This window comes from Camelus dromedarius, chromosome 1, assembly GCF_036321535.1.
Source record: "Camelus dromedarius isolate mCamDro1 chromosome 1, mCamDro1.pat, whole genome shotgun sequence".
Taxonomy (NCBI): Eukaryota; Metazoa; Chordata; class Mammalia; order Artiodactyla; family Camelidae; genus Camelus; species Camelus dromedarius.
Window position 1 is genome coordinate 104,998,789 of NC_087436.1, and position 26,778 is coordinate 105,025,566.

At 43.0% G+C, this 26,778-nt stretch overlaps 1 protein-coding gene across 4 annotated transcripts in view; it reads right to left on the bottom strand.

Moving 5' to 3' along the window:
• Positions 1 to 26,778, bottom strand: part of SLC34A2 (solute carrier family 34 member 2) — a 54,041-nt gene that overhangs the window by 21,857 nt on the left and 5,406 nt on the right. Inside the window, exons 1-2 of one of the 4 annotated variants that reach the window (XM_064487699.1) lie at positions 3,226 to 3,282; positions 3,024 to 3,130 (exon numbers count right to left, since the gene is read on the bottom strand). Coding sequence is in view for 2 of the 4 variants with exons in the window: in XM_010991060.3 (XP_010989362.2) it covers positions 3,226 to 3,336 (111 nt within the window). In the remaining 2 variants the exon portion in view is untranslated. Of the gene's footprint in view, positions 1 to 893; positions 1,122 to 3,023; positions 3,131 to 3,225; positions 3,590 to 9,932; positions 10,012 to 26,778 lie in introns of those variants that run through there. The other 3 variants (XM_064487695.1, XM_010991060.3, XM_064487706.1) reach the window with 3 other exon arrangements.

Genomic DNA, 26,778 nt, shown 5'->3' on the forward strand with positions numbered 1-26,778 from the left:
AGTCTCAGCCCCTGGCTGAGACAGAGGAAGGAAGTTATCCTCTGGGCCCTGTTAAAGCAACAAGGCACCTATGGTCAGGCTCCGTGGGGGCTCCAAAGATGTCTGGGAGAGCTGGCTGGGCTCCTGCCTCTGCAGGGGTCACTCTTGCCTAAGTCATTCAGACAGTTAGAAATGCCAGCCAAGAATGCTCTTAGTAACAGCCTGCCCACAAAAGCTTCAGGCATACCAGAGACCTGGATTTGGCCTATGCCAAGCCTTTTAGGAGTCCCAGCTGAGCAGGGGAGATGACACTGAATGGGCCAGACAGAGGATGTAGCCAGAATCAGGCCACTACTCCCAGGGGTGTGACAGACACTGGCCTGTCTAGAACTCACTTCTCTTGGGAGGGGCTTTGGGGGCCAGAAGGGGTCCTTGGAGCCTGCGGGCCCCCTCCAAAGGCTCTCTCCCATCCCATTCCTTTGATTCAAGCTGTTCCCTCTCCCTACTTTCCCCCAAGGCCCACCCCCTAAGGCTAGCACTCTCTTATTACCACCAGCCAGAAGTAGACAAGGGTAAAGTCATCCCCCTTGGCAGTTTGGTACTAATACCCAGAAAAATGGGTTTTAATACTCAGGCACAAGATTAGTGGCTGTGATCACACATCTGCTCCCTGGCTCCCCTCCCCCGCCCAAGTCATCCCTCCAGTTGAGCTGGCTGTGTTGACAACTCTTTTAGCTCAACTTCCCGCATCCACATGTATACCCAATGCCAAGAGGAACTCTTGCAGGCCAAGGGGGAAAAAAAAAACTGCTCTGCACTTCTCAGACCTGGGCAGCAGGGAAATGTAGGGCACCTGGCAGTCACCCAGCCCCTTCGCTCTGCATTGTTTGAGCCTCTCCAACCCCAACCAGTACCTGTTCTGGGGCCGCCTGTGCTCACAACAGTAGCAGCTCAAGGCCATCTGAAGAAGAGGGGAGAGGAGGAGGCACGGGGCAGCGTCCTGCTGAGAGACCTCAGCACGCACTCACTTTCCCACCAGAATCACAGAGAGGATGACCTCTGGAGCCCCAGCAAGCAGGACAGTGTCTGCCAGCCAAATGCTTATTGAATGATCTGTGCCAGGCACTGCAGTAAGCCGCCCTGTTCACAAATTAACCTGTTTAATCTCACTCGCACTTGAGGTATTTCTATTTGCTTTAAGTATTTATACCTTAGTACCAATGCTATCCCCATTCGACAGAAAAGGAAACCAAGGCACACAGAAACTAACTGCTTCAAGTCACACTTAAGCCTTCAGAGACGATTCAAATTCAGGTAGTCTACCTCCAAAGTTCTCAGTATGCTCAAGAATACTTTCTTTTACTTTGAAAGAATGATGAAGACTTCAAAAATTCCCAAGAGGGTGATGATAACTTTCTTTCAGCTTCCTTCAGCCTTTACAAAGCAAAATAATTCCCAGGGGACATGGTGGTGGTGGAGGGAGGCCTATGGAACTGCAGACAGAGAAGCAACTGGCTCAGTTTTACCTTGAATGGCTTTAGTTTAGAGTTTTGAAGATAGGCACTAATAGGATTTTTAAAAGACATTTACGCTATCGCTTTAAATGAGGACTCTATTGCCAAACCACACCCACCCTCACAGTGCACTTTCAATAAATCCTGTAATTACCTTATAACCATGTTAATAATTTTACATTATATTAGGGAGGTTAAAAAGGTTAATTTATAAAAACATCTTAAACATATTGCAATCTCTTTGTAGCCTTCTTTCTGCACTCTTTCGCATTTCTAAATTCACTGGTGGTGGATTAATTCATTGGGATGTCCTGACTACCCCCTGCTGATACTGCCTTTCTGTCCCCAGGGTGGAGGGAGGGGGAAGAGGGGAGGAAGGCAGGGTAGAAGGTGGCTAACGGTTAAAAATGTATTCCAAATCACTGACCCTGAGAAGCTGTTTTCTTCATTAAAGTGAATTCAGGCTATTCTTATGTCCGTTTTGTGTCTAACAGCAATAACCGAGACCGCCATTCTCCTACCACTGGGGACTTGGTTCAGTGAGATGGTTGAGTGATAGGGGGTGGATTTTAGAGGAGGCAGTTGAACACCCAAAAACCTTCACAAACCTGCCCTTCTAGCTACCAGTTCCCAAAGTTACAAAAATAGAGATCATTATCAGCTGGTTGGCTGGCAAGAGCGAGAAATTCAAACACAATCCATAACAATGGTCACTCCCAGGAGGCACAACTTTTTCAAGAATACCCAAAACAGAACAGGTCAGAGAATTCCAGCATAGTATGGGGGAAAGGAAAAAGTCAAACAGGGCTGGAGCAAGCAGAGCAAACACAAATTTCTTGGTGAACCTAAACAGGGAGGAAGAGGAAATTCTCAGTGATGAAATCAACAAGCCACCTCCATGAAATCAACAAGTTGACAAAGCTGCCTCTTCACTGAAGGAAAAGGAGAGACCCTTCACCTCAGTTCCAGTTAACCAGGGACTCTGAACACTGAATTAACTCTACTCCAAGTCCCTCCTCTTTATGGCCTGGTCTCCCCAGCACAACCACACCTGCACACATCTCCCCAGTCCACTGCCTGGTACCCTCTGACTTTTAAAACACTGAAAAATTATGGGCTCTGCTCTCCCAAGTCAACCTGAGGGGCAGACCCTTTGCTGATGCTGCCTCCCCTGTTGTGTCCAGCATATCCTGCAGATAAATAACCGTGCAAACAGGAACAGTAAGTAGCACGTGGAAGTCACACTGGGGAAGGCACTGCATCATAGGACAACCGTCCAAACCTGGAATTTCCAGCCCAGGAAAGACGGAGACCATTCTGTTCCGCTTCCTGTAAAGGGGGAAACTGAGGCCCAGGGGCTCACAGGAACCTGCCTCAGATCATACAGCTAGTTAGTGACCAAAAAGAGAGCCCAGACGTCCTGATCCCTATGTGGTAGGAATCCTAAAACATCCATAATTTAGAGTCCTGCAAGCGTGCCACTACAAATTGTGTAGTCATAGGAGTTGAAAAAATAGCAACAGCACTAACATTAAGAAGAAAAAAAATCTGAAAATTTGGAGAAGGTTGATTATTATTTTTTTCTCTTCCACAGCCCAAAGCCAGCCAAGTTCCTTGAGGTCAGCGTTGAGGGAAATCTAAAAAAAAAATTAAGTAAATTATAAGTGAATTAGGGTGATTTCAAGAGCGAGAAAGGAGGAGGAAGCACCCTGGTCCCAGCGGCGGTACTCACCGGTGCTCCCTGCGCAGGTAATGGACCGGAGCAGGCACCCAGGTGGAGCGCACCACCAGGGTATATATAGTGAAGGTGTTGCGCAAAAAGGCCGGCGGCAGCTGCAGTCATCACGCCCCTCGCACATTCCAGGACCGCCTGCCGCCGCCGGGGCACTGCCTACCTGCCGGCTTAATGAGCCCATCGCGACCTCGGCCGCTGCGTGGAGGAAAGAAGCGGACGGGCTGCGAGGAGAAACCTCAGACGGTCCCCCGCGCCCAAAGGCGGCGGATGTCCCCGCGCACCGTCGGCCGGCGCCCCGCGCGCCCTGAGCCCCGGCTGCTTTGCCGCGCGCCCAACCCGCCCGGACGCGGCGTCGCCCGAGATCCCAGCCATGGCGGGCTAGCAGGGCTCCCTGTCCCCGGCTCTCTCCTCCCCAAGAATCTGAATCTCCGAGTTTAGCTTCTCTGAGGCTGAAGAGGTCAGAGACATTGAGACATAGATAGAAGCCAACTGGAAACTCAGGGACAAATCCTCCCAAAACAAAGCCAGGATTGTTTGGCCTTATCAGGCTCTGGGATGCTTTCTGCCCTCACGGCTTGGACTCAGCAGTCAGACACTTTGGTTAGCTGGAGCCCTGGGTCTGTGACAGGACGGAGCTAGATTAGCCAGGCTGAGAAAGGCGAGGGGGGCTGCTCTCACCATGAGAACGTCCCTCCTGCCGGTCCTGGCTTTGGCAAACCGTGGCCCTTATTTCACCTGCTCTGCCCTATATTCTCCGTGTTGCCACACATGTGTCTCCCTCCAACCTGGCTTCAAGAAGACGAGTGGGAGGCTTAACGTAACAGCAACCCAGCTATATTCAGGTCAAAGATTTTCTCCAGTGCCCACACGACACCTTCCCTGGGGTAAGAGCAGCCCCGTTTCTAGCTGGGCTAGAGGGGTTAGCAGGCAGGACGTGGGATTACTCAGAATTTGCTGAGCTGGGGTCTCATTCCAATACCCAGGCCCTTTCCCTCTGCCAAACCGTCCTGGTTTTATAGCTAAGGGAAGGCAGCCTTAGTGTGTTTACTAGTTGCCCAGTTACCCACAACTGAGTGGATGTGCTTCTTTGAAACTAGGTTGGTTTCACTCCAAAACCAAGCGTTCTCCCCAACCTCAGGGGGAAGAAGCCAAGAGTGCTGCTTCCAGGAACCCACAGAGTCAGGCTCACCTTGGGGCTGAGAAGTCAGTGGTTCCGCACACTAACTCTGAGGTCAAACTGCCTGAGACTGGTTTCCTGTTCTGCCCCTTGCTTTTTCCTGCCTTCATTTGCTCGTGTGTAAAATGGGTGTAATGGTCCTTATGTGGTAGAGTAAAATGAACTAAAATACTTATAGCCCATAGAGCAGCACTTGGCACGTGATGAGTCCTCAGTACATGTTAACAGTTATAGTTTCACTGGGAACCTCTGGTGTTAGGAGAAGGGGAGTGGGAAGCTTTGATTAGACTCATCGGGAACCTCGGGACTCTTTGATTAGACTCATCGGGAACCTCGGGACTCTGAGGTCATTACTCCACAGCCTCGAATGCTGGTCACATCAGTCCAAGGGCTGAGAGATTGCTTGGAGAGTGGGCACTAGAAATCAAATTGGGCTGGGTGGTTTCTACAGGTTTCTTTGCCTGTAGGTGCTGGACTTAAAAGTCAGTCCTTGGAGACAGTGAACAGCCAGCACCTTTCCACGGAGTGACTTCTAAAGCAGAGTCGGCCGGGGATAGGCACGCAACTGCGCGTGCTCATTGAGCTCAGCTCCGCCTCCAGCCCTGGTCAGGCGGCCCGCAGACATGGCTCAGGGCTTCCCAGGGCAGGCCGTAACTGGACATTCATCCTGACCCGCCTCCCCCCAGTAACTGTGGCCTTTATATCTAACTGTGTTCACATTGCTTTCATGTCACTCCCAACAAGGAGCTGACAGATTGAAATGTCAAAAATTTAGGACGAGAAATGAGGTCTCAGGTCCTCCTTTTATGTTCCAGTTGGAAAAGAAAAACACTGATTCAATCAAACAGCTTTTGGGATTGTAGGTTTGGGGTACTTGCACCACCTGTGGAGAAAGGGCAAATGGTGTGTGTGTGCAACTCTAGGATCTGTCCCTCTAGGGGAACATATTTTCCTATCTTCATCCCATCTCTGATACAGACACTAGCACCATTTAGCATTTCAAAGTACAGCCTATGTTTACACACAAACTTCTAAAATACTTTCATTCTAAAGTACTTTTTTGCCTGTGAGGTAGAATTGACTGGATTAGATGCTATTATTAATGTGGATCTGAGGCCCACCTGCCCAAAGCTACAAAACTATGAGCTAATACAGGTCACATCCCTGGCTGAGTTCCTGGGCCAGATGTATTTCAGAATTTAGAAATTTACATTTTTAGAAAGCAAGATGCAGACACTCCAATGGGACCTGGACAGCACCCTGTAATCAAACTCCTTGATATTTTTTCTGTAAAAATGTATAAATACTGGTACTAAGTGGAATAAATTTAATTTTATACATCAGGTTAGGGCACTAAATGAGTTTTTAAACTGCAGATTAGCGATCGTGACTACTTTTTTTTTTTTTGCCCAGGGCCAAATACTTTACATTCATTTATAATATTCTACACATTATATATACATGTGTTCTATTTAACTATACTTTTATTATCAACACTTTGAAACATGCAGAAAAGTGGAAATATTTTTACACTGAACACCTATACACATACTACCTAGATTTTGTAATAAACATTTTACTATATACTTGCTTTTATTACATATCTATCAATTCTTCCTTTAATCCATTATTTTTGCTTTATTTCAGAGTTATGTAGGCATGAGTTCACTTTAGTCATAAATACTTCAGCATACACATTGTTAACCAGAGTTCAATATTTGTTTCTGGGTGATTTTCTAGGTAAAATTTATATAAATAACATGCAAATTGTAAAAGTAGCATTTGATATACTTTGATAAATATGTATGCTTGTGAAACTCAAACTCTTATCAAAATATAGAGTATTTCTGTCACCATAAGAAATCCCCGAATGCTTCTTCCCAGTAAATTTAAATTTGCACTCCCCCAAAGGTAAGACTCTTGAAATTGTTTTCTTCCAGAGATTAATCTTTCCTATTCTCAAATTCCATATAAAGGGAACCGTATGGTACGTGCGCTCTTGGGAAAGACTTGGTTCATTCAGCCTAATGCGGTGTGTATCAGTAGACATTTTACCTTTTTAACTGAGATATAATTGACATATAAAATTATAATTGAGATACAATTGACATATAGCATTATAGTTTCAGGTGTACAACGTAATGATTCAATATTGGCATACATTACAAAATGATCACTACAATAAGTCTAGTTAACATCCATCTCCATACATAGTTACAAAAAATTCTTTCTTGTGATGAGGACTTTAAAGATCCTTTACTGAGTGCTTACTGTGTGCAACTACTGTTGTAAATATTTTACATATATGAAGTCATTAATCCTTACAATACTATGAGCTAGATATATAGGCCAGGAAATGGGGCCCCAGAGAAGTTAGACAACTTACCCCAATGTTACAGGACAGGTAGGAGGCAGAGTTAAGCTCTTAACCCAGTTTGCAGTTTGTAATTTCAACCATATAATCAGCAAAATTTTTTGTTACTTCCTTACCTCCTTTTCCTTTTAGGCATATTTGGTTGCCCCAAGAACTTGTATGATGAGAGGGATGAAATAGAACAGAGAACCAGAAACACATATGAAAACTTGCTTTACAACCAGATCACTGTGGAGCAGGAGGGGTAAAGAAAATCTGCAATAAATGGAAATCCAAAGGGGCACATATGAAACTTCACTCTCCACCTAACACCCTACACACAAAAGAATGCATCTAAAGGTAAAAAGCAAAACACTAGGACTGCTAGAAGACAGTATAGATAAATATTCCTGAACTCAGAGTAGGGAAAGTCTTCCTCAGTAGAATATAGAATGCAAAAACCATAAAGACAAAGACACTTTTAAGAGAGTGAAAAAGCCAACCAGAGTGAAGAGAGAGATCTGGAACACATGTAAGTGACTAAGAGCTTATTCCAGAATATGTAAAAGATGTCTGTACATTGAGAAAAAAGAATTCAGTTGAAAAATGGTCAAGAGACCAAAAGCAGACGCTTCCCAAGGGAGGGTAGTTAATAAACACATTAAAAGCTGTTTTTTGAATCACAGTTAAGGGGAATGTAAGTTAAACCACAATGAGATTTAAACCCAGTGTCTATACGTCCACTCCCAGGCCTCTGCCCAAGAAAAGTGTGCACATTTGTTCACCAAAGAGAATTCATAAAACTGCCCACAGCATCACAGTTCACAAAAGGGCTTAGAAGTCCATTTCCATTAGTAGAATGGAATAACAGTGAAACACTCATACAGTGAAATTCTATTATAAAATTGCCATTTTTGTCATCAAAAGGTATCAAATAATATGCATCAATGAAAATGGATGATTTATTTATTGTTACATGCGTAAGTCCATCTCACAAACATAATGTTAAGTTAAAGAAGCCAAACATAAAGGTTCATACTGTTCGATTTCATTTTATAAAATTCCCAAACTAGCCAAAACTAAATGTTAGTGTTCAAGAATGCATGCTTAAGTGGTAAAACTCTGAAGAAAAGAAGGAAGGACTATAGACGTCAGAGCATAGAGGTCACTTTGGTGGGAAAGAGGGAGTAAGACTGAGGGAACATGAGGGAATTTCTGAGCTGGTGACAGTCTTCTCCTTGGTTGTGGCCATTTGCTTTGTGATAAACCCTGGAGTTACACTAATCTTATGTGTTTCATTTTTCCTATGACTATCTCACAATTAAAAGATTTTTAAAAATTTTATGATATTGGGGAGAGATGCAGGGGAAGGGGTAGTTTCTGGGTTATATTACTGAGTTTGAATCCTTTTGAAGCCAGTAAGTTTGAGCCGCTTACTGGCTATGTCACATAAATGTTTACCGTTACCACCAGCATACCTAGCACTTAAATGTGGCTTGCTGTGTCCAGGATGCTTAACCAATGGCGAGTTTGTAAATTGGCCTCATACACAGAGGGCAGGGAGAGACCGAAGAAAGAGGCAGCGGCTTCAAAATTGATAGGTGGCAAGTTTAGTAAGGAAGGGAACTCAGATACGAGGCTTGTCTTGGGCAGCTGCAAGAGAAGTAGATTTCTGCACCCACCCACCAGAAGCTTAAATGTTTATATGGAAGCCTTAACTGGGCTCAGTCACATATACCACCCAGATGGTCTCAACAACACCTTACTCTCTCAAGGTTGTGTCCTTGGAACAGTTCCTGCTGTGGGTATGGTTGACAGAATGTATGTTCCAAGGACAGGGGAGGGGCTGAGGAGCCTGCAGTTGCTCAGGTCCAGCTCGTGGGTCAGCTGGTGGTCACATACTCTTTATTACCTCCTCCAACACCAATTATGTGATAAACTTTTAAAATAGAACACACACAGACTTTCCTGCCAGGAGCAAACTGAATATAACCACCTTCTGATGACTTACTGACTTATGATCATTTTATAAAATCTAATGACAATCCCATATTTCCTTAAGCCCCTCAGAGCTGTTTTTATATCCTAAATAGACCCAAACTGCTACTCCGCTTTAAAATTTTTCCTCTGTGTGTGTGTCTGCATGACTGTGTATATATCTCTGTGTATGTATATAAATATATATACATATGTATATGTGTGTGTGTGTGTGTATATATAAACACATCATTTTGGGGGTACTTTTTCTGCCTCTTCCTTTGCAGCATAGTGTTGGCAGGCCATTCACAGGCTCTGAGTTTTCACCATAAATATATGTAGCAGTAACCTCCCTGCTTTATCATTTTCACCATCCATCATTATTATTTTGCTATTTCTAACCTGTTGTGGATTAAGAAAATAGCTCACCTCGTTTATTTATCCATTCAGCTGATAGTCGTTAAAACTGTGTGTCAAGCAAGAGCAAGTAGCCTGAAAGTTCTATTTATATGTATCTTTTGCTACCCAGACTTAATAACATTTACCTGGGATAATCAGAAAACTGTTTCTTACTACATAGTCCTGGGCTAGGTTCTAAATAGTTGAGACCATTGGCACTGAACTCCCACTTTATAAGGACAGCCCGTATTAGGAATAAAACTAACAGTTAGTGCCATACAAAGGATCTGGGGTAATTAACTCTGAGCCTTACAGCCTGGGTGGTGGCCAGGAGTCCAGTGCAGAGAAAGAGGTGGCTTCCCTGCCATTCTGGCCTTTCTGTTTCCATCACTCATTCCTGCCCCAGGGCCTTTGCTCTTGCCATCCCTCTGCCAGGAACATTCTCCCAGACTTTCACAAGGACACTTCTCCTTACCATTCAGTTCTCAGAGAACTTTACTGTGTATTTCTCTGGCCCACAACTATTGTCACCTTGTTTTTATTTCCTTCACAGATTGTTGTATGGCCTCTTTTTTAAACAACAGACCTCCAAAGAGTTGGCTTCTTCCTGGGCAGAGGGATTGGGATTTGGGATCCAAATTGCTCCCTAATATTTTAATTTCAACTTAAACATTTTTAACCAAGGGGATTTCAAATTTAGAATGTATAACTTTTGATCATATTAGTTTAAATTAATTCTTAATGAATTAATCAAACCCACAAGATGAAATAATACATTCAAGGTAAGGAGGAACTCACAGCTCTGAACTTCAGTCTGAACGCCCTCCAGGAGGCTTGCATCTTCCTTCTACTCTCCGGTGACTCTGGTCCAACAGGCCTGATTGGAGATGCCAAAGGAAGGATGTGAGTAATTCCCAGGCACTGCACCCACACAGAAAGCTCCCTCAACAGCCCCGTAGGGCATCTCATATTCCTACGATGTGCAGCTACACCCCACCAGCAGTGAAAATTATGTGGGAGGAGCTATGGAAAAAAAGAAGATGTGTGTATTATCTCAGGAGATAATGCTGACAGTGTGACAGTAGTGCTTAAAAACGGTCTTCTGCTTGGCTTTAGCTCCTAGACTGCCTAATGACCCTCCCCCAAAGTATTATGTATTTAGGTGTTCTTATTGGTGATGCTTATGGTGACAAGCAATTGGAGACCATTTAAATGAATGTGTAACAACTACACATTTCACAAACTTTTCCACATTGACTTACATTATAATCTATAATGTAAGCTAGACACTATATTGTTTCATACATGCATAACAAAATTCTTATATCCAGCCAACCATGAGCCAGTGGGGTAACACTGAAAAGCAGAAAATAGCTATGGAGAGAAAAAGATGGGAAGATACAGACCACCCTTTATGGGGATAATCTGAGGATAAGATTTAATAACTTATTATTATGGAGATATATATATATATCTCCAAACATATTGATTTTGAAATTTTAAAAAATTTATAGATTTTTATCCATTCATCCATTCTTCCATTTATCCTGTCACTCATTGACATGGACAAGCCACCTAACCTGAGCCTCAGTTTTCTTACCTGTTAAATGGGGCCAACATTTAGACCTGCCTTCCCTAACTTACAGATGATGAAAATTTAGTAAGCTAACAGAAGAAGAGGGCTTTGTAACTGTAAAGAGTTACACAAATACATGAGAGCTGGACTGTTTCAACATACTATATATACATACACAAATACTGTTATGTTAAATAGGTAGAAAACAGGGTAGTCCAGCCACATCCCCAAGAAGCTCTACCAAAGGTGAACCTGTGCATTGACAAGGATTAGAATTGCACTGAAAACATTTTTACATGTCCTTTGCTTTACCTGAAAAGCTGCTGAAATGTGTAATAAATTATAGTAACACAAACTCTAGCCCTTTGGGTTCCTACTCTCATGCATATAACAACCTGAGGGTAGGTTAGGGGAGGCCTGGCCTGTGCTGGGATGACATCACCCTGTCTCTTCCTCTGGAAATGCTTCCTGCACTAACCCACTCCGTTATCCACCTCACACTTTACCAGCTAACGGGGGGGGGGGGGGGCTCTTAGACTCTTTTGCCCATAACCATGTCCTCTCACTCTGCTTCCTTCTTGAAAGATCTATTTCCTTGAAATCCAGCAGCCTGAGAGAGCCTCCCTAAGCATCCCTGCCTTCCAGCAAACCACTCCCACCCCGATGTCCCTGCCTTTGGATGAGTTAAGACACACCAGGGTGAGACATCCTATCTTGAAACAGTGCTGCTGTTTTGGGAGCTCACTATCAGTCCGGCTTAGCTGTTAAGGAAACAAAGTGGATGAGCGTAGAGCTGGGCAGGAGTCACTCCCTCCAGGGCAGGCCCCAGGCCAAGCAGCCAGGCTGGGAGAAGGCAGGTGTGTTCTGTGCTGGCCTGGACAGGAAATGGCCAGCCAAAGGCTCAGCTCCAGATGCTGCATGAGAAGACCCGGACTGAGGCCGCCAGATCTTCAGACTTTTCTGAAGAAGCCAGATAGCCAGTTTTTCACATGGTATTTACCACTAGGAAAAGAAAAAAATTAGACAAGCCAAACAAAGTAGGTCTGTGGACTGCCAATTCAACTTTCCTCCTGACGCCAGAATATGTTTTCAGGTGTTGAGACCCTGGCTCAATGCCCTTTGCATCAGCCTTGGAAATGGCTTGTCCTCTGCCCCTCCTCCCCTGATGGTTCTCCCTGCCAGTCTCCTAATCCATTCAGTGGGGCCAGTGCTCTTTAAAGTGGCAGAGAGAGGCTTCCGAGGAGACAGTGATACTCCTCACTGGGAGACGGCTGTGCACCCAGGAGAGATGTGAGTCCAGAAAACAAGCTCTCATTTCTCTTCCTCGGCTCAGGCCCTGCCCTCTGAGTCACCAGGCCTGGGAAAAGCAAGGCACTCAGACCAATAGGAGAACCAACCCCTGGCTTTGCCCTGTTAATTCCCAATTACCCAGCAGCAGGAAGCTGCCAGCGACTGAAGTAAGGAAAGATATGCCTGTTGGACTCTCTGCTGTCAAAACCGGGCCTGGAGAGACAGCAGCCGTGTTCTGGGCCTGTCTGCTCAGGCAGCCAGTGCTGAGGGCCGTGGGCAAGCAGCTTGGCGCTGTCCCGGCCGCAGCCAATGCAAGAAAAAGGTATAAAGTGGATTGTCCCATAAAAGCTCCAAAAATAACACCTGAACAAAACCGTTTAGAACTTTTGCATCCATTAGCAGCTTCTTCGGGGCCTGTGACAGTGTTGATAATTTTAGAATTGCTCAGCCAGGCCCACTGACAGGGTATCTAGCCCTTGGATGTAGCCAGAATTCAGGACACGTCAAATGATGTGTTACACAGTTGTGAGAAAGCACTCGACCTCAAAGAATCCAGTTTAAATGGGGAACAGTTAAAGGAACAGAGCACAGACTGACATAATTGTGGGCTGTTTTCAACTTTGCTTAAATATGTATATAAATATGCAGGGGAGCATTCTGGAAAACAATACACAAAGATGTTCAGAACAGTTATCTCTGGTAGTGGGAATGGGTGAGTTCATTTGCTGTCTATTTTGTGCTGCTCCAAAAAGGATTTAAGGCAACTTACAAATAGACAAAGGAAAATTGATTCAAAAATAAATGAGGAGGAAGAGACAAAAAGAAAGGTAGGGAAGTAAGATTGAGGCAAGAAAGAGGTAGGTGCTACATAGCAAGTGGAACCATATGAAACCGTCATTTTTGTAGGTCAAAAAACCTTCCCAATTTCATGCAGTTCAACTTAATACAGAATGCAGATCTACATTTGCTAGAGCTAAAGCACCTCTGGCTCTCAGTTTTTTGGTCACCTACCAGAAGGGGGATAGAACACCAGTTAAAACCCTATGGTGTTCATCAGGTAAAAACCAACTAGATGCTCAGGACTTCCCTTCTATATTTTCCAAGACCATATTTTCCTTTTGTAACAAGACATTTTAAAAGTAGATGCTTTTTAAATAAATTGGTGTGGGACCTGAGGCCTCTATACTGGAGTTCTCAGATTTGGGGTAATTTTACTCTGTTTCTCAACAACAAGATAATCTCTACTCAACCTACTCCAAAAATGGTTTTGAGTATTCAAATAAGATACTCTTCAATAAGATTCAAATAAGATGTGAAATTCATCAAGCAGCCTTGCATAGAATAGTAATGGTACCATTTATTCAGTGCTGGCGGTAGTCAGATACTCTGCTGGTGCCTAGTAACAAATACACCTTTGAAGTTATAGTCACAGATATCACAGACTTACACTTTATGACATTGGTGAATGTAAATGTTTATGGGTAAAGTGCCTTGCATGATGTCTAACACACAGGAGCTTAACCACAGTAATGATTAGTACTCGTAGGAGATGTAAATGTGTTGCTTGAGTCTTAACTAAGGTCCTAATAATAAAGGTTGTAGAACTTTGCATATTTTATAAGTTGTTTAGTAAATTAATGAATACCAACTATTATCATAGTGCCTAGTATATAGTGAGGGCTAAGGAAACAGCTGTTATTCCATTTATTTCTTGTTATGCATCTGTTACAACTAGAACCAAAGTCAGGATCTCAAACCCTGGCCTCTCTGGCTCTCAAACCCTTCCCACCACACTATACACATACTGAACACATAGTGGGTACAATATGTAATTATCAATTTAATGAGTCAGACCTCAGTATCTTGAATTTTTTTTTAACCTTGAATCCATTTTTTTTTAAGTTATAAATGTTCCCTTAAAACCCCCTGTTACCCTCTTTTGTTTCACTGCTACCTACTTTATCATAACCAATTTCTCCTCCCACCTCTCCTAGTGGGACAAATTATTCTTGTGTTTTATTTTCCTCTGGAATCTCAAGTCTCCCCTGTTCCTTCTCCCTGGCCATCAGAGAGACAGAGACCTTCCCACACAGCAGTCAGTCAAGAAGCTATTATGAAGCACCTACTATTTGTCAGGCTCTATGGGAAGTCCTGGTACCTGCTCTCATAGAGCTTATAGCAATAGATTGTCATCAAAAGTAATTTAACTGATGCACATACAGTGACAAATATAAGGCTCTGCACACAGTAGGACTCCATCCTGATTCTTATCTTTAGTTCTGTGTGGGGAGCCTCTAGGTTCCAAGCCCCCAAACTAGCTCCTCATGCATTATCTCTTTTCATCCTCATATTGTCTCAATTATTCACTGTTTACACACTAGAGATGAGAAATCTAGACCACAGGGGTTCATTCCTTTCCCAGCCTTTTGGGATTCACTCAAATCTGCCTAACTCCAAAGCCTATGCTTTGTCCAGGGCCTGGCACAGGGTGAGATAAGATGCACTTAAAATGTAAAACTCAAGGAGAGAGGGTTCACTCTCCAATTTCCTCTAGGAACCCAGAAGTTCAGTGATACCTGCATCGCCTCTGCTACTCTCTGCCTCCCCTCCCCCCTCCCCCCTCCCCCTCCTCCTTCTTCTTCTTTCTCCCAACTCAGCCCAGAGCTGGCCTCTGTCCTGCTCCAAAACCATAATAAGGCGGCCTATTCATCCCTGGTTTTCTGGCAGCACAGATCTCTGGGCCAGTGGTTTCTAAAGAGAAAACCTGCCCCGTGTGCTGGGCTAACTTGAATCTCAATCATGGGACAGCAGTCTAGCAGCAGGACCAGACAGAGCTCCAGCAGCCAAGGATGTTTTATACTTTCCCAGGCACTAAAGCAAGAGCCAGGCCAGCTGGCAGGAAAAGCCAGAGAACTCACAACAGCACCTCATCATCTAAATGGTAGTTTCTAAAGTGCGGTTCCCAGACCAGCAGCACCTGCAGCACTGGGACCCTGCTGGCAATGCAGCTCTCAGGCCCCATCCCAAATCTCCTGATGGGAAAGTCCAGAGATGGGGTCCAGCAATCATACCTGTGATTCTGGTGTGCATCTATCTAATTTGGGGGAACTGCTGGCCTTTAAGATAAAGCCCAGTCTGCTCCAGCAGAACCTCCATGGCTTATCTCTTTTCTCCCCTCTGTGTCACCTCCTCCAGGAAGCCCTCCCTGAAGAAGGGCAAACACAGTGCTTTATTAGTTTTTGTGTCCCTGGTGCCTAGCGCAGAGCCTGGTTATAGTAATGAAACCAAAGCGGTCATGAGAAAGTGGGGTTCAGGGTGTAGTTTCCATAGAGGAAATACAACACCTTCCCGAGCCAGCACTCTGGCCAATGCCCAATGCCATGGCCAGGTAAGTCTAGAGTGAAAAGTCCAGGTGAAACAGGAGGTCTCAGAATAGCGAACTGACACACCTATTTTCCCCCAGAAGTGGCAGCTGCTCCTCAGCTTTAGCTGACGGCTGCTATTGGGAACGAAGACCAGTGTTGTCACTCCTCTCACATCTCAGAAGCCAGAAATTAAGACTTTTTGGTAAAATTTCAGAATTTTGGGGGTTGGCTTAAATTAAAAACAACAGCAACTCCAAAACCCAACTGTAGGAGTCAAACAAAATACATCTCAGGCCAAATGCCACATACTAGGTGCTGGCTAGCTCACTACCACTGCCTAGTATCGCTGTTTAATTCTTTCTAGAACTTAAGTTCTTTTTTTTCTTTTCTGTTAGAACTTAAGTTATTAATGACAATAGAAGGCAGATATCACTAAACTTTTGGGGTCCTGGAGGGAATTGGAGAGTGAGTACCTCCTTTTTCTCATTGCCATGTCCCCCAAACCTAGAAGGTTGCCTGGCTCAGAGTAGAACTCAACTGACATTCATGAAATGAATGAATAACACAGAGGACAGCCAACATCTTCAGCATCATCGCCTGATTTTGTGCCAATTCCCCCTTTATCAGAACCTGGCTCATCTCAGGAAGGATGGTCTCCAGGAGCCCTCCTGATTGCAGCCATCGCATTCTTCCCCCAAATCTCCAAAACACCCAGTGCCTTCCCACTACTAATGATGGCGTGGTTGCCCCTTTAGCTCTCTCCCATCACAGAATGAGGAAGGTGCGGAGGGCTCCTTGCCCCGAGATGTGTCCATGTTGGCACTGGGCAGCTGTCCAGAGGATTTTATGCTGAGGACAGCTGCTAGTTACCAGGAACAATAAACGCTCTGTATCCCTATAGGAACTCAATAAAATTGGGCTCTTTCCCCTCCCTTGCTGGAGGCTTCAGGACTCCTGAGAAAGGTCTGGGAGGTTTGCCATCTTCAACTGCTACTGTTCGCTGTTATTTCATTCTTTCTCATCTGCAGGGGGTGGGACCCTTGAATGTGACTCAGAAAAATGCAGTGGGCAGTCACAGTGGGGCAAACACAACCTAATCTCATCTTGGTTCAGGAAGTGAGACTCTTCTAATTTGGGGTCACGGCACAAGTCACATAGTCCCTGCCCTTTATGGGAAATCTGGCCAAATTTTGACTTTTTCCAGAAACTTCCAAAGTAACCTGTGCTGATCCAAGCACTGTGGTACCCTACCCACTGACTCTTATCTCCCAGGGGATCTGTTAAAACACTTTCTCCTATCCCAGGAATTTAAGGCCCCATCATGTGGTGTACCTCCAGAGAAACCTTTGTTCAGATAAAATCACAGTGTGGCCATGATCTCAACAGTTTACAGGTAACACAGAAGCACAGAATGTTTTATGTTTAAGTTGGAACAAACTTTAGGAATCATCCTTTTCAGTGATTTTTTTTTCAGTGTAAACAGATACAACAGACCTAAGCAGAATTGTGTCATCTAATCCCCCAGCCTCCCGTAGTCTTTCCTCCTCCTAATCTCCCTTCCAGCCCTGATAACCTGGGGGCAGGGGTGGGGGTGAGTGCAGAGGAACAGGGGTGCAGATTGGGAGGAAGCTCTGTGAAACCCCTGGGATTCCTGAGTTGCAGTTTGAAAACCTGAATCAATCCTCATGTTTTGAAAAAAAATAAGAAAAAAAAAACACACTAAAGATTTCTCTTCTAAAAGGAATGGAGAGTCATTGTGGAAATTGTGAAATTTCTTAAAAATTAAAAAGAAAGAGGAAAGTTACTATCAATGAATAGTCACGATGACAGTTTGGGTGCATTTTCTTCCAGTTTTTCAGTTTCCCTCACACAGGTTTTGTTTTTTGGGGTTTTTTTGTTTGTTTGTTTTTTGCCTGGGGCTGTGAGCAACCAAAGTGCCGGCTCATTTTTCCCAGTTCCTAGGGAAAAGCGAGCCAGTGGTGGGGGCCTGAGTCATAGTTGCCCAGACCTCCGTCCCCACTGGGCTGATTCCATAGATCTGGCTTCATTCTGCTTTGTGCCTCAATTACCCTTTTTGATGACCTCACTTATTCAGTGTGGGTGTCATAATTGGTGGATTCCGGGCCCTTGGGTGGGATTTTGTCTGGAAAGCAGATACTACACTTGGCCCCAAGTGAGGCCAGAGTTACAGCCACCACGTGGGCCTCCAAGCTTCGGCCTCGGGTCAGGGAGAGGAAGACAAGCAGGCAGGCTCCAGGGGCAGGCTGCACACCACTGGAGGGCTTTATCATTTTTGTTGAGTGAGTGAGAAGGAATCACTGACTTCTCCTTCCTCATTCTCAGCTGATGATACCATTTCTAATCTTGCTGCGAAAATGGGAGCCCTCAGGAGAAACCTTCCCATGCCTCCACCAAATTAACTCATCTTCCTGAATTTGTACCCTTATACTCTGCATTCCCGCTTTGCACCTGGCTAAGCTCTGCCGGCTCTTATCCCAGGCAACACCTTCTCCCTTACTACATCCTCTTCCCTCTCACCTGCTCCAGGACAACTTTCCTGAAAGTACTACCCCCCACCCCTGTATCATTCACTTCTTTCCTCAATGGGAATCTTTCCCATTGGCATATAACTGGCTGGCTTTTCTGCCATCTTTAGGAACCAACCCCTTCCTTGACCTTACATGGCCCTCTTAGCTACTGTCCCATTTCTCTTGCTCCTCTTTTAGCAAAATTCTTTGAAAGAGTCATCCACTTTCTGTCTTTACTTCTTTCCTCCCTCCCATTCTTTCCCAAATCCATTCTAACCAGGCTTTGGCTGCCAATATGCCACTAAAAGAGTTTCTTATCAAGGTCACCATTGCCTTCCATGTTCCTAACCCCATGGTCAGTGCTTGGTCATCTTATTCAACCTCATGACAGCATTTGAGGTGCGTGATCCCTCTCTCAGACTTGAATGCTTTTATCGCTCAGTTTCTTTCTTAATGTTCCTCCTACATCGTGGCCAGTCACTCCTTCTCACAAGTCACTTGTTGAATTCCCTTCCTGACCCTTACATGTCAAAGTGCCTCAGGAACCAGTCCTTAGTTCTCTTCCACTCAGTCCTTAGATGAATGACTTTCAAACTTTTGACCATGACTCACAGTAAGAAATACATTTTACATCCTGACCCAGTTTGCTTATACACATAAACACAACTGAAATAAAATATTTCACAAAACAATGACTAACATCACTATGTAAAACACAGTCTGAAATTTTCTATTCTATTCACTATCCCTTTTTTTTTTTAAAGGCTGGTCAGGACTCAGGATCACCATTGGACCATGCCCTTGTCTTTAAATGCCTTCTAATGCTACCTCTGTGCTGACAGCTCCAAAATATGTTATCTCCAGCCTGGACCTGAGCTTCAGACATGAGTTTCCAACTGCCTCTCAATGGTTCCCTTCACAGGCATATCCCACCAGCCTTTCAAACACAACATGATCTAAACTCCACTCTTGACTTCCTCAGCCTTCCTCATCTCAGTAATGATTCACTCAGTTGCTCAGATCAAAAGTTTTAGAGCATAATATTTAAAGAAGAGTTAATATCTATCCTTCCCAAACTATTCAGAAAAGTTGAAGAGGAAGGAATGCTTCCAAACTCATTCTATGAGGCCAGCATTACCCTGATACCAAAATCAAAGACACCACAGAAAAAAAAAGAAAAGAATAGAAAATTGAAGACCAATATCCCTAATAAAAAGGATAGAAAAGAAAATTGAAGACCAATATCCCTAATAAAAATAGATGCAAAAATTCTTAACAAAATATTAGCAAGCTGAATTAAACAATACATTAAAAGGAATGATCAAGTGGGATTTATTCCAAGGGTATAAAGATGGTTCAGTGTTTGTAAATCAACATAATACACCACATTAATAGGCCAAAGGGTAAAAATCAGGTGATCATCTCAATATATGCAGAAAAAGCATCTGACAAAATTCAACATCCATTGACAGTAAATACTCTTCAACAAAGTGGGTATAGGGGGAACATACCTCAAATTAATAAAGACCATATATCACAAAATCACATTTAACATCATACTGAATGATGAAAAACTGAAAACTTTTCCTCTAAGGTCAGGAACAAGACAAAGTTGCCCACTCTCACCACTTTTATTCAACATAGTGTCTGAAGTCCTTGCCACAGCAATCAGACATGAAAAAGAAATAAAAGTCATCCAGATTGGAAGGCAAGAGGTAAAACTATCATTTTTGTAGACATGATACTATATATAGAAAAACCCCTAAATACTCCACCAAAAAAACTATTAGAACTAATAAATGAATTCAGTAAAGTTGCAGGATACAAAATTAATATACAGAAATCTGTTGCATTTCTATACACTAATAATGAGCAACTAGAAAGAGAAATTAAGAAAACAATAGCATTTACAATTGCATCAAAAAAATAAAATACCTAGGAATAAATTTAACCAAGGAAGTGAATGACCTGTACTCTGAAACTTATAAGACATTGATGGAAGAAATTAAAGACAACAAAAATAAATGGAAAGATATTCCACGCTTATGTTAAAATGTTCATACTACCCAAAGCAATCTACAGATTCAATGCAATCCCTATAAAAATACCCATGGCATTTTCCACAGAACAAGAACACGAAACCACAGAAGACCCCAGATAGCCAAAGCAATCTTGAGAAAGAGGAACAAAGCAGTAAGCACTATATGTCCAGATTCCAAACTATACTACAAAGCTACAGTAGTCAAAACAGTATGGTACTGGCACAAAATCAGACACAGAGAGCCCAGAAATAAACCTACATTTATATGGCAATTTAATCTACAACAAAGAAGCCAAAAAAAAAAAAAAAACAAAACCAGGAAAAAAAGTCTCTTCAATAAATGGTGCTGGGAATACTGGACAGTCATATGTAACAGAATGAAACTAGTCCACTTTCTTACACAATATACAAAAAATAAACTCAAAATGGATTAAAGCTTTAAATGTAAGACCTGAAACTATAAAACCTTTAGAAAAGAATATAAGCAGTACGCTCTGTGACGTTGGTCTTAGAAATATTTTTTTGGATCTGTCTCCTGAGGCAAGGACAACAAAAGCAAAAATAAACAAATTTGACCACATCAAACTAAAAAGTTTTTTGCACACTGAAGGAAACCATCAACTAAATGAAAAGGCAATCCACTGAATGGGAGAAGATATTTGCAAATGATATGTCTGATATGGAGATAATATCCAAAATATAAAGAACTCATACAGCTCAATATCAAGAAACAAGACAAACAATCTGATTTAAAAATGAGCAGAGGACATGAATGACACTTTTCCAAAGAAGATGTATAGATGGCCAACAGGCACATGAAAAGGTGCTCAACATCACTAATCATCAGGGAAATGAAAATTAAAACCACAATGAGCTATCACCTCACATCTGTCAGAATAACTATTATCAAAAAGACAACTAATAAATGTTGGCAAGGATGTAGAGAAAAAGGAGTCCTCTTATACTGCACTGTTAGTGGGATTGTAAATTGGTACAGTCACTATGGAAAACAGTATGGAGTTTCCTCAAAATTTTAAATAGACCTACCATATGATCCAGTGATTTCACTTCTAGATATTTATCCCAAGAAAATGAAAACACGATTTCAAAAAGATATGTACACCAATGTTCATTGTAGTATCATTTATAATAGCCAAGATATGGAAGCAACCTAAGTATTCATCAATAGATAAGTGGATAAAGAAAATGTGATGTATGTATGCAATGAAATATCACTCAGCCACAAAAACGAAAGAAATCTTGCCATTTGCAACATGGATGGACCTAGAGAGCATAATGCTAAGTGAAATAGGTCGGACAGAAAGACAAATACCCTATGATCCCACCCATATGTGGAATCAAAAAAAAAAAAAAAAGAACAAACAAAACAAAACAAAACAGACTCATAGATACAGAGAACAAACTGGTGGTTGCTAGAGGGGAAGGGAGTGAAACAGGTGAAAGGGATTAAGAGGTACCAACTTCCAGCTGTAAAATAAATAAATCATAGAGATGTAATGTACAGCATAAGGAATATAGTCAATAACATTGTAATAACTTTGTATGCTGACAGATGATAACTAGACTTGTAGTGATCATTTTATAGTACATAAAAATATTGAATCACTATGTTGCACACTTGACACTAACATAATATTGTAAGTCAATTATACTTCAATTAAAAAAACTTTGGAGTTTAAATTTGTACCCTTTTGATTCTTTCTTTCTCATTCTTACAACAAATACATTATAAAATTCCTCAAATGGCTCTACCTTCAAAATATACTTCCAAGGTCACCACTTAGCAGCATTTCTACTCGATGCTAGCCTGGTTGTCATCTTCACTCACCTGGATTATTTCTAGTGTCTCAATGGACTTTCTGAATGTGCTCCAACTCCTCTGCAGTCTGTTCTCCAATACAGCAGCCAAAGGAATCTGTGACATAAACTAGATCACATCCTTTCCTCCTCAAGCCTTCCTAGGTCTCCCCATTCCACTTATAACACAATTTAAAGTCTTTCTGGGCCCTCCACAGTGGGCTGGTCTAACCTCTTTTCCTTCACTTTAGCCACATCAGCCCTCCTGCTTTCCTCAAACTTGGCAAGTACATTCCTATCCCAGAGCAAGTGTCCTTGCTGGTCCCTCTTCCTGGACAGTGCGAGTGTTTTACAACTTGCTTCCTTGCTTCACTCAAGCCTCTGCTCAAATACCTTCTCTGAGAAAGTTTCCCTGACCACTTGGGGGCTATTTAACCGCCATTCTGTCTTGTTTTCCTTTCCTTCACACTCATCACCCCACAACATTTTTCTATATTTTTCACTTCTTCCATTGTCTGTAGACCATAAGTTCCTTGAGGGCAGGTTTATCTTGCTCACTGGGCCTTGTAAGTTCCTGATACACAGTAAGTATTCAATGAATTTTTTTGGACCAAATGATAGTCAAATGGCTTCATTCCAAGCAGGTGAAGGTTAAGTGGACATTAAGGATGATAAGTAGTGGGGCTTCAGGCACAATGGATAGAGCATGCCCTGCACTAAAATATTCAAGTTTACATCCAAAACAAAATTAATCTAACAAGAAATGTCACTGTGTTGACATAATCAGAATCCTTCAACAGGCTACCAAGCAAGATGGGAGGGGGGTGCTAAATTTTAAAACTCAGAGAACATTAGAGTTGAGAACTTTAAGATCTTTGAGATCTTCCTCATTAAACAAATTGGCAACCTGATGTTCAAATCTTTAATGACCTGTCCAGGGTTACTGCAATCTGGGGCAAAGCCGAGGAAGATCAAGGGTCTTCTGAACCCAGTGCAGGAGTAATCTTTCTATCTGCTATAGAATATTTTATGAGGCCTTGGAGAGGCCACGTGAATTGATTTGAATTGTTGAAATGCAGAAAAATCCATCCTCTCGGGGAGTACCTGCCCAGTTGAGGTAACTGTGGAGAAGAGCAGATCTGGACGAAACTTCAATCAGGAAGGAGTGACAAGGTTATGACACTTGGCTTACCCACCCTACCCTCAACCAGATGGTGTATTAGGGTAAATTCTCTACTTTGAACAAAACTGGCTTTTGCTAAGATTTATGTACTAGGAAGCAAAGTCAACTTTATAACTCCAGATTCAGTGAGGACTTCTATTCTCAGGCTGCCTCCTGCAAACTGGGAGAATATGAGCTGATAAATAACTTACACATGGAACTAGACTAGGGGACCTTGCAAATAAAGGTTACCAGGGCACCACTGGCATGGAAATGAGATGTTACTAGAAAAGCAATCATTTTCTACAGAAGCTTTGATTTCCTTATTTCTCCCTTTATTATGTTATGAGCATTTTTCTTTGAAGTTATTGACTCTGCAACTTGCAAATGCCTTTTCCCACTCTTGCTGAGAGCTCCTGCCAGAGAAACAAGTGGGTATCTTCACTCTCATCCCTCTCCAGACTGTCCTGCATCTGGCAAAGGGAGAATTGTTTATGGGAACCCCTGAACTAGGTGGTTCTCTCCTGCATTAATAGGGTCTCGTGGGTACCTCTGTAAGGATGAGGTAGTCCCAACCACCCTCAGGGAAACTACCGACCCCTCCCATCCTTAATCTCCAGAAGCAAGGGTAGGGGAAGGTGGGGGAAGGAGGTCATGTAGGTCTGGATGCAATGCCAGGTGTACCCCCAAGGCCCCATCTCCCCCACCTTCCCACACTTCACCAGGGGGAGGTGGAGCAGGAGCATCTGGTGAGTAAATGGAACATCCCCAGGGCTCCAGAAATCACCATATTTGTCAAGAGTAGAGCAATATATCACAGCCCAGGGTTAAATCTTTATGGGTTTGGGTTTATCTCATTTAATCTTCAGAATCGCCTTATAAACTTGATTCCATCCACATTTTGCAGAGTATCTAAAATCACACAGCTAGTAAGTGGCAAAGCACAGGAACCCAGAATACCAAAACCTATTGCTTTTCATCACTAAATGTTCTGGCAAGCCACAAGACTCATCATTTAATGGTCCTAACAATTCTAAGCAGTCTGGTCATTTAATCTCCAGTTTATGGATGAAGAGCTTAGACTCAGAGAGGATTTGATATTCTATCCGAAGTTACAAAGTTAGTTTCTGGTCCAACCACGATTCAAACCGAGATTAACTACTGCTTCATACAATCTCTCACAGGTCTAAGCATGAAGCTGAGGACCCATCTACTGATGGGACCCAAGCTCTTGAACAGGTGTCCCCCAGCAGGCAGCTCGATGACAGATCAGAAGACCCCCTTACTCTGGGTACAGGACCTCTCCCCCTTGCTCTGAGCCCTCCTTGATGGATCACTCTGACTTCATTCATCACTCTCTGCCGAGCATCTGACACCCCCTCTCCACCACCTTCCCAGAGACGAGCTCTGTTCATCCAGGACTTGAAGAAACCAAGTACACCATGGTTCTAGGTCTCTTGGACCCCATAGCATCTTCATACAGGGAAAGGATGCAACTGGCAAGAGCTGGAAATTGCTGCTTCCTGAGAGTGAGGAAGATACCGGGCCTTACACAAGGTAAGCCAAGATGTAAACTAGCCCGCTCATGCCTACAGCCTCCCTAAGCCTACTCTACTCAGTTTCCGCCTCACGGCCCGACAGCCCCACCCAGGCCCTGAACACAACTGGAAGAAGGGGTGCTACTGGCATCATGTGGGTCGGGTCTAGGTCTGCTGCTAAACAGCCTGCACTACCCAGGACAGTCCCCAGCAAAGGACGATCCAGTCAAAAGTTCATTAGTACCAAGGTTGAGAAATTCTGAGCTAGAGTGTTTTTGTTTTCTTCAAAGCAGATAGAGGCTGCCATTCTGCAAATTATACCTGAAATCTGTGTTCTGTCTACCGTGTGCCACAGGTCTCTACGCCTGTTTAGGAAGCTAACAGTGTAAAGAATAATTAATTCCTTTCTTCAAGAGACACAGGAAAGCAACTAGAAGAAAAGTCAAATTGTTAGAGCAGGCAGATAGCTAGATATGAGCAGAGAAAGGGGGACACAGACCAAAATGCAGGAATTAGGCAGAAAGGAGAGGCACAGGCCAAATGCAGGAAACCACACATCACGTGAGCAGCAGGGATCCTTGCGCAGAGAAAGAAAAGCTGGAATCTTCGGGCTGATAAGGGACTACACCTTTTGGCTTGGAGACCAAAAAAGAAAGGTCAGAAAAGGCAGGAATTTCCAGTGTCCAAATGTAACCTTTTACTCATTATGCCATCATTTCAATAAAATTAGCCTTGCAGATCAGAAGTACCCATCACGCACCGACGCCATGACACTTCCGATCCAGGCTAAATAAGGACAAAAATCCCTCCTCCCTTTGGGAAGGTGGAGTTGGGATGATAATCAGAGCATACGGCCCCAAACCCTTTCCTCCCCAATGAATATTCCGCCCATTCATCTTTACACCCTATGTAACTAACTTGCCAAAGAAACTCAGGGCAGCTGCTCACCTGAGCCTGCCCGCTCTCCCCTGAGAGTGTACTATCCATCCTTTAATAAATCCTCACTTTACCTTTTTAACCTTTAAGTCCTGTCTCTGAATTCTTTCTGGGACAGGACAAGAACCTGGAACACCAGTTGCACCTATCAGCGACAAAATGATCCATTCCTTCTTCCAGAGCCCAGGATAAAAGATTAGGGGAGTTTGACAGACATTTGAAATGTCTGATGTGACAACATGGCGCCTGTGTGAAGACATACAGCTGCCTCTTTGACTGGACCAGAGAAGCTCCAGCTAATGGTCAGGTTCAGAAGCCAAGCTCTTGTAATCCAAGTGGTTTCTGGTCGCGAGTCCTCATCCATCTCAACCTTTCTAGTTGTTCTGACATTTTTGATACATGCTCCTTTCTTGAGACTCTTTTCACCCATGGCTTCTGCGACATTGCATTGTTCTGGTTTAATGTGTGCTGCCCCTGACAGTTGATCCCCTCCCAGGACTCCCTCACCTCCTTTGAATACGTTCTCTTCTCTGCTTTCTCTAAACTCAATTGTTAACACCCTTTGGGGGTTATAACTTGGGATCCATGGGCCTTGTAGAGCCTGGCTGCTGTCACAAGCATGGCCCAAGGTTTATCTGCCCTCAGGCAGAGCCTTGATGGATCCAACTCAACATTACTGTACTTCCTATGAACTGTGGGGTGCTACCAGATGTGAACCACAGAGAAGAAGAAAGAATTCCATCAGGGTCAAGGTCTTCCCGGTTAAATAGAAGGGACATTTAAATATGCTAAAGCCAAAAAAAAAAAAAAAAAAAGTCCACAAAATCAGATCTAATTTAAAGAAATATAATCTTGAAATGTAGCAGCCTGGGTGGAGACACAGATGCCTGGGATTACGCCTAGAGTTTTGGAGTTTTTGAGATAAAGACTACGAAAAAAAAGCTCAGTACTGGAGTCCCCTGGGGGAGATTCAGAATAAAGAGGAGCTGCAAAGTAAATCACCTAGAATCTCAACATTTTCATGATACATTAAAGATAATCTGTCCATACATGTTATTTTAATTTCTTGAAATGTTAAGGACAATTTAGCATATTAGTATCTATAATAGGTTAACATGGAGGTTTTAATTTAAAACAGGTAATTGTATAATTGACTTAAGCATGGACATTTAAATTGAAATTTCATTCAGTATGTAAACCATATTGGAACACTTAAGAGTATTTAAAATCCATCCTTTTAAGGTTCAATTTGTTAGATTTATAAAAATGATGTAGGTGTCTTGGAAAGTTTGTTATATTCGACAATTGTTAATAACTTAAAGAAACCAAATATATTGAAAGTATAAGTGAAGTTTAAAATGTAAATAATCTAATTTTATAATTTGTTCCT